Below are 7,784 nucleotides of genomic sequence, written 5' to 3' on the forward strand. Positions count from 1 at the left end.
GAGTTTGTGTGAGCTTTCAGCGCACTGAGGCCTGGTTTCCTCGGGCTTAGAAAGAGAGGCCACAGTGTTTGAATTGCTTATCTGCATCCAAAGAGCGCTATCTTTTTTTTTTTTTTTTTTTTACATTTATTCAGCCAAAGCTGCATTTGACTTAAAAATAATCCACATCATCTTCTTTTCTGCTATATTATCAAGAAACTAAAACCACAAAGTCAATTCACAAGAGTCACATACCTGAGAGTATCAAGTTTCCACACACTCTTTATGGGATTCTTTCTCGAAAGAAGTGCATATCCAGCCACAAATCATGACCATTTTCTGTATGTTTTGGCATCAAAAACTCACCACACACACCCTTGCTGCAGACTACCATCAGCGGTACAAAATGTCATGCATCTCTGACCTCACTCCCTCCACCCTGCTAGGCTGCATTGACTTCATCTAATCACTTCTGTCCTTCAAAACATCTGGGAACACTGCGAAAGTAACAGATTACGCACATATGATCTGAAACATGCTGTGGCCTGCTGGGAATTCAAATTTGGCATTTCTGGGTAGATGCAGAAGGGTTAACAGTATCACATGGCAACTTTTCACCACTCTTGACTGCTATTATCTATTCATTACCTGTTTAAACGTCTTAGGGCCCCAGTGTGTGTCTGTGTTCCTTCAGGCAGCATTGGTACTCCAGCCTGATTTTATGTAGTCAGCAGGTGGCATCATTAGCCAGAGAATAAAAATGAAAAGTAATACCCTTGTGTCTAGCTATGATATCATAGAAGGGCTCATTGGCATCATTTCCCTGCTTCTATTGGGCAGGATAGGGGGTAAGGAGGTGTAAATTTAATATGTTTTGTCATCTGTTTTACATGAAAAAAATGTATATGTACAGTTACCGCAGCCAAATGAGAGGTTGGGTCATGCCGTGCAGTGAGTGAGCAAGACAAGATCAGACCAGAAACCACAAAAAGATCCCAATCTTGACTCTACTCATACATTTCAGCATGGCACAAGTCATATGCAATGGTTGTGTTTCTCCTTGACATCCCCTAATTATAATGGCATCTCAATTCTGTTACACTTCACTTGGTCATGCGGCTACATGTGCACAGAATATTAATGGCAATTTTTTTTCATTTTCGAAAATGAAAAAGACTTTTGTTAAATTATGTGTTTTGTTACGCCTAAAACAATTGCGCCTGGGGAGTGGAGTGTGGCCAAATTGAGCTTTCGAATGTGTCTGGGTCTCAACACCCCTGAACGGTTTGGATAGCTCACCGTGCATGCCAGAAAGGCTGTGTATAAAGCTGTCACAGGAACCTTGAGGGCTAGAAAAATATTCAAGCATTTCTGGGCCTATTGGACAATGATCTCTTACACATGCTTCTTTCAATATAACCGTGATAAATAAAGGAAGGAAGCAAATACCGAAAACTTGGCCGGCTGCCACTGCCTGCTAGAATGGCACTTTTGGCCCAAAGTGCTGTTTCCCCCAAATCACACACACTTACACACACATACGCACACACACATACACACAGCAATACTGTAAAACCTGTACATATTTGCATGGGATTAATCTGACAAGTGTAACATCCGCTCTGAGAGCTGGCAGTAACAATGAGTAGCTTATAGTGCTCAGCCTACAGCTTTTTCTTGGGGTCAAATGTGTAAGTTAACCTCTTGATCTCATCCTCACCGGTTAGCCCACCCCATCATCCCCTCCTTGCTCCCTTTCTCTCTCTCCTTTCCCCTCTTTCTCACAAACACCACACAGATAAAGAGGCTGCTACAGACTGTTAAGACTGGGTCTGCTGCTTGACCATTCAAAACACCCTCCAGAATTTAAGCAGTTCCAAAATAAGACAGTCCATACTAAGAAAATTACATTCTAGCTCCTATATCCTATCTCAGATCACACAGTCCTCAGAGAAAGAAACACACAAAGCAGCTGAAAAACGTGTGTGTGCCAGTACCCCGCAGTGATTGCCTGATTATTTGCAGATGGGCAGTGGAGGGCTTGCAGAGTGTGGAGGTTCCCCATGGCACGCAGCGCATATGATTAGATCTGTGATTGCCTTACAATTTACAAGACCCCCTCTCCCCTGACTTCAAGTGACTTTTTCTGCTGTGCTATTACGCTGTGCGGATTGTTTAGCGCTGTCCAAAAGTCCGCTACATAGCCTCTGAGCGCCTTTCTGACCAAGTCTCCTCTCGTGGCCAACCTGAGGATCTTGGTGATGGGTTATGTCAGTTTCTGAGGAGGGCACGCCGGGGGCCACTTTCCTAATCCCACTGTCTCCCCATTCATTCAGAGTATAGAGCAGTATTTACAAAGGGGCTGATCCCCTCCTCACCCCTGCGCCTCCGCTGAGCGACTGTTATGCGGGTTTCCAACCAACTGTTCAAAGTGGTTATGAGATCAATTAAAACCAGCTTAAGGGGCTGGAGTGGAGATGTGCAATTCATAAGTCAGGGGAAGGGGATTCCGTATCTATTCATTGAATAACTCCCACAATATGACCCTTTCCCCTTCTATAAGCCGCCAGCTCTCTATAGACCGATCCGCACCAGTAGCTTTTTAGCAGTTTCACATGTAAATAATATAGGAGACCCTTTGTTGGGGCTACAACATCGACAAGTAGCGTTAATAGCTCGTCTGACAGCGTGGTTTAAATACGATTAGCCAATCCACTGATGCAACATGTTTTAACATTAATTTTGGGCATGCCACAAGCGTGGCCAATTTTGCGCACATTTTACGCATTAGCTACCAGCTCTGAAATCGTTACATAATATTGGAAATCTTCGTTCAAGAGGTTAATAAGTTACATCAGATGCTGCAAGACTGAACTGTGGCTTAGATTACAAGTTAATGTCATCGTGAATTTCTGTAACATTCCTGAATAACAATGTTTGTTGGATCGGCAGCTCTCACCTGTGCTTTAAAAAAAAATCAAACAGAGGTAGTAATCAACATTTCATATGATATCTTTCTGAATTCTCGCCTGCTCTCTGCAAACTGTACTCTATGGGAACCTACAGACGATGTATAGCCTACACACTAGTGAGAAGGAGACGGACTGAATGAGTAACCTTGTTTAGGATCGTTGCCTCCCGTGACCCTCACAAACTCTTAAACCATCTGTTAAAGTCTTCCCCTGGATGCTGCTCTAAGCCCTGTACGCTACAACCCCGTGTTACCTCTTTTGTTTCTCCTCCAGCGGTGCGACGGCGCCTGACAGTTGCTGTACTCCATACAGTTCAATACGATCAGGGCAAATGAGAAGAGTCGAAACTGCATCTGGACGGCGATCTGTTGTTCGGACTCCAGCAAAAAGGTGCCAGCAGGGCTCGGGATGAATTCTCTGACTTTTGTAATGTCCTCCTCCAGTTTCTTTAGTCGATCCTCAAATGTGTCAAACATCAGACGAGATGCGACATGTTATCACGTCGCCGATAGGGATCATTTTATGAAGCGCGATGATCCTCCAGTCACTTAAAGTGTTCGTTTTGGTGCGCTGCGGGGAGAATGAGAAAGGATGTTACTGTGATAACAGTGTAATGAAATCAACACCTTCCTAAACAATGATGCGTGAGGGTGATACAATGGGGATTAAAAACAAAAAATGAATAGCTCTTCTGTGTGTTAATGCGCTGGAACAGTCACAGATGCAAAGGCAATGCGTACTACTCAAACGCCCCTTCCAAAAATAAGCGCAACCGTGCGTAATAGTCGCCAGGACGCTCCGTGAAATAACGTGTCGGTGTATACCTTGCACCAGATGGAGTGTAATTCCGCTCCGGTCCACTTTTAAGTTCCCTCTGAGTGCAAGTGCGGCTCGGGAACATGCAGCATCCCTCTTTGTGTGAGAAACTTGCGTCTCCAGAACAGAACAGAGGTCCGAGGAGGAAAAAGGTGGTCGCGGTGAAGAGGGGATTTCCTTTCCTCCTCTCTGTAAAAGCTTAGATTCCGTTTACCTGCGTCTCCTCACTCGAGCCTGTCTCGTCCGCGTCCTGCAACGTAGCAGAAACAAACACACATGTGTTGCTTTCTTTTAAGTGGAAAACGAGCCGGTGAGTGAGTCTGCGTTTTACGCGCTGCTGAGGTTGAGCGGTAACTGACTCCCAACTGGTCCTGATGCTTGCTGCCTTTTTCCTCATATAGCGCCGTGCCGCTGTCACGTGTGGAGATTTCTAGTTTTGTGTTTCTTCTTATTGAAGATGTTGAGGATGACATTTGGTCGAGTCCCCCCCCCCTCCTCAGCGCCCCCCACCCCCCGCGCACTCACACACACTGGCCGGTACGAGGTTGCCTCTGGGTCCTAGTGTGCGTAAAAAGCTGGAAACATCCCACAGACAAAAAGTTAGTGTAGTCTGTTTAGGGGATATGGTCTGCAGCGGGCAGCAGCGACTTAACTTATCCCTTCTCACCATCCGTGATACTCCTCTAGAACTCCAATGGGGAACCCAATTCCTTACAACACCACCCAGTTATACTACTTTTCCTCTCATGGATGTCTTCATATGGGTTTCAAATTAAACTTTAGTGACCCCTCTCAACTGGAGATCAAAAATGAACTGAACCATTGCGACACAGTCAATCGATCTCGGTTCAATTATCTTCCGCTGACGATAGCCCCATTGAATAATTAGAGGTTCGCCAAAAAAAAAAAAAGCAATTATCTGCGTAATGAGGTGGGCCCGCAAGTCAACCATCTCGTCACGCCTCCTTTATTGCGCACCCGGGACTACGACCCCCCTTCCCCTCCTCCTCTGAAATTAATGATAATCTCTGGGAAAGCTGTAATTGTGGAACATAAATAAATCATTGAATAAATTCAGGGTTTTCCTGGCCCGGGCCTTTCACACTGACCCGTGCGACCTCATCAACGGAGACATGTGGCGATAGTCAATGGCCGCAGGGATTCTCCTACAGGAAGAACCAACTTACCTTCTAAGAAGACATATGAGGGGCTGGCAAGCACCCATTCCTCGCTGACATTCAAACGCTGGCTGCTCGTCAGCTACAAATCAAAGAGGACATGTGACAGTAGCGTAATGGAAGATGGTGACAGAGAGTCCTGGAGAAAGAGTCAGAGTGTAGTGATGCGCACATGTGAGCAACTAAAGAAATGCTGGACAATATCCCTCTCAGCAGCTGTTCCACATCCCGGTTGGACTACAAGTTGTGAATGCTCTACCCCCTTCAGCCACTAGGTGTGGCACTTAATCTTTTATTTATGTCAGGAAATTATTTTCGTGTGAGAGCTATATTGTCCATGCAAGTAAGTCTACATCGGTCAAACTAGCGTGAAGTGAAGAAAAACACACAGGCCTTCATGAAACAGAAAGTGTAATAGTAGTGTGTGATGCTGAAAAGATTTAACAGTTCCCACTGTAAAACTGATAAAAATAAAATAAAAATCAACCTGTTTTTACCCCAAGTCTTGCTGACCTCAGAGGTCACACAGACCTCCCATCTGAACATTACAAAATATCATTTACACGCTGGTTTTAAACTTTAAACACCAGAGAAACCAGTGAAAAAAGAGACATGTCTATCCTCAGGCAGTAAAACATACACTCACTAAACACACGCACAAGTGCAAGTTTCCATTCCGTCACTTGAACTGGTTGGAAAAAATATGTGTGTGTGTGTGTGTGTGTGTGTGTGTGTGTGTGTGTGTGTGTGTGTGGGGGGGGGGGGGGGGGGGGGGGGGGGGGGGGGCTCTAACAATATATGTTAAAAAAACAAAAACAGGAATCATGATTGTTTCATTGCCAAAATCTATAGTGACCTTTGTCCTGACTTTGCTTATTTATCTATCTGGAGAACAGTGACAGACATTGTGGTCGGAGGCCTGTGTGCCGCAGGCAGTGCCGCTGGTTTGGATTCCTCTCTAAAACAACATCTGAGAGTGCACGGTTAAGGTGAAGGTGATAATTTAGGCCTCCGGCACTTTTATTTTCATGATGTGTCATGGAGAAGGGGGCCGGGAAACCAATCACTTTATTCTCTCCATCCCTCCCTCCCACTCCTTGCAGTGCACAAAAGTGGAGGTGACGTCAGCATTTGGATGGTCTGGCTCAGGGCCCTCAGTGCCATAACAGCAATGAGGGGAGCTGCTGAACACCCTGTTCATCAGGCACCCAGACAGGATGCTCTTCAGCGTGGGCTGTTGTCAGGCCTTGCAAGGTAAAAGGAGGAAAAAAGTTCCAAGCCACAGTGGTCATCCAAGTCAGAATTTCGAAAATGTCAAGGACAGGATGAGAGTGAGGCAAGCTGAGAAAGTTCAAGTTATACTTAGCAACTTCCCATGTTCACAGCTGGAAAGAGGCAAACTTCAATGTCCAGAAATAATCTAACATGACATTTGCAAACAAAGCTGAAACATTACAGTCCACATGTACAAATACAATTTTATAGCCATCATAAATCTTGCTGACAAAACCATCTCACCTCCAGGTCCGTTTAGTAGCTGCTCTGCAGCTTGGAAGGAAATTTAAACATCTACAATTTCCAAGACAACTGGGAATCTCCACCTGTTGATGAAGATCATGTGACATGATCAAAAGCTCCTCATCCAGACATCTAGGTGAGGTTGTTTTGTCAACTTCTGTATCCAAGAAAGAGAATTACTATTTTTACTATCTTTAAAACTAGCTTTACTGTTATTATTGTCAACTATGACTCCCAACCACTCATCTTCTCTAGGCTGGAAAAGTGTGTCCCAAAAGTGTCAAAACATCCTTTAAGCTCTCCAAAAGATATGAGATTGTGATTGAAGACCCTGAAAACATCTTTTCTCACTCAGCTTCTCCTTTAAGCCACATGGTCCTCAATGAACACAGACATTTCCAAAGTGTGATAAAAGTTTTGGTTGTTTCTGTTTTTATCTGCGTTCTTCTAACTGGTGTGAAGCAGGCTGGGCGTGGTCGGAACAAAGGTGATGTCACAAACTTTGGTGCACCAATCAGGATTTAGCAATTTTTAACTTTCTGACTATTAAAGTGCCAATAAGATAATCAATCAACACACTCAACCCCAGTATGTACAGGTGGGTACACACTCGTGTAGTTCTGTGACGGCTTCTTGCACAGTTGACGCTGTACTCTCAGTAAAACACATACATATGTCAATATTTACAAAGGATGAAAGTTGACCATGCGTGGCTATTGGGCATACTGAATAAATGTGGCACAGCTCACCTAGTCCACCAGACTCCTTTCCCTCCACTCCCTCCCTTCATGTGTTCCATTGCACCATACACACCAATTTGGCGTTGCAGCTGGTGTGATCCCAATGCAAGGTCTCTAGTTTTGGATAATGTCTTTCAATGGACTAGAATGACTGAAAGTGGGATATAGTGATCCACGACTTAAGAAGAATGTGGGCCAGGGGCGTAAATCAGGTGTCTTCTGGGCCACATTTTGTCATGATGACGAATGCACAGCCTCACAAGGTGAAAACAAAAGCAGCCCAACTGTTGCAGGTGGTAATAACGCAAACTCTGACATTTTATTTGCTATAGTAATGTTAAAAATTAAGATCCGAAACCACGTTTTCTGGGGCTTTACATCAATACCTGCATCAGATTTAATCTTTTTAAAAACTTCCTTAAAACACAATTGATCCACACTCACTGAAGGTCTGTCGTTGGCAGTCAAGACTGACTTACTATAGGTAAAAACAAAACCAATGGAAACCAAAACAGGGCAGTGCTGAATGACAGGATCTTCATGCTCCGCCTGTGGATCCTGACGAGGTATGAAACCATACT

General features: G+C 44.5%; 1 protein-coding gene across 1 annotated transcript in view; it reads right to left on the reverse strand.

Annotated features, from left to right (window-relative positions):
* rspo2 (R-spondin 2) overlaps positions 1 to 4,136 on the reverse strand; it is a 58,013-nt gene extending 53,877 nt beyond the window's left edge. Inside the window, exons 1-2 of the mRNA XM_070966437.1 lie at positions 3,776 to 4,136; positions 3,205 to 3,521 (exon numbers count right to left, since the gene is read on the reverse strand). Coding sequence (XP_070822538.1) covers positions 3,205 to 3,427 — 223 coding nt within the window. The 5' untranslated portion in view covers positions 3,428 to 3,521; positions 3,776 to 4,136. The remainder of the gene's footprint in view (positions 1 to 3,204; positions 3,522 to 3,775) is intronic.
* Between the last annotated feature and the right edge of the window lie 3,648 nt (positions 4,137 to 7,784).

Source organism: Chaetodon trifascialis, chromosome 7 (assembly GCF_039877785.1).
Source record: "Chaetodon trifascialis isolate fChaTrf1 chromosome 7, fChaTrf1.hap1, whole genome shotgun sequence".
NCBI lineage: Eukaryota > Metazoa > Chordata > Actinopteri > Chaetodontiformes > Chaetodontidae > Chaetodon > Chaetodon trifascialis.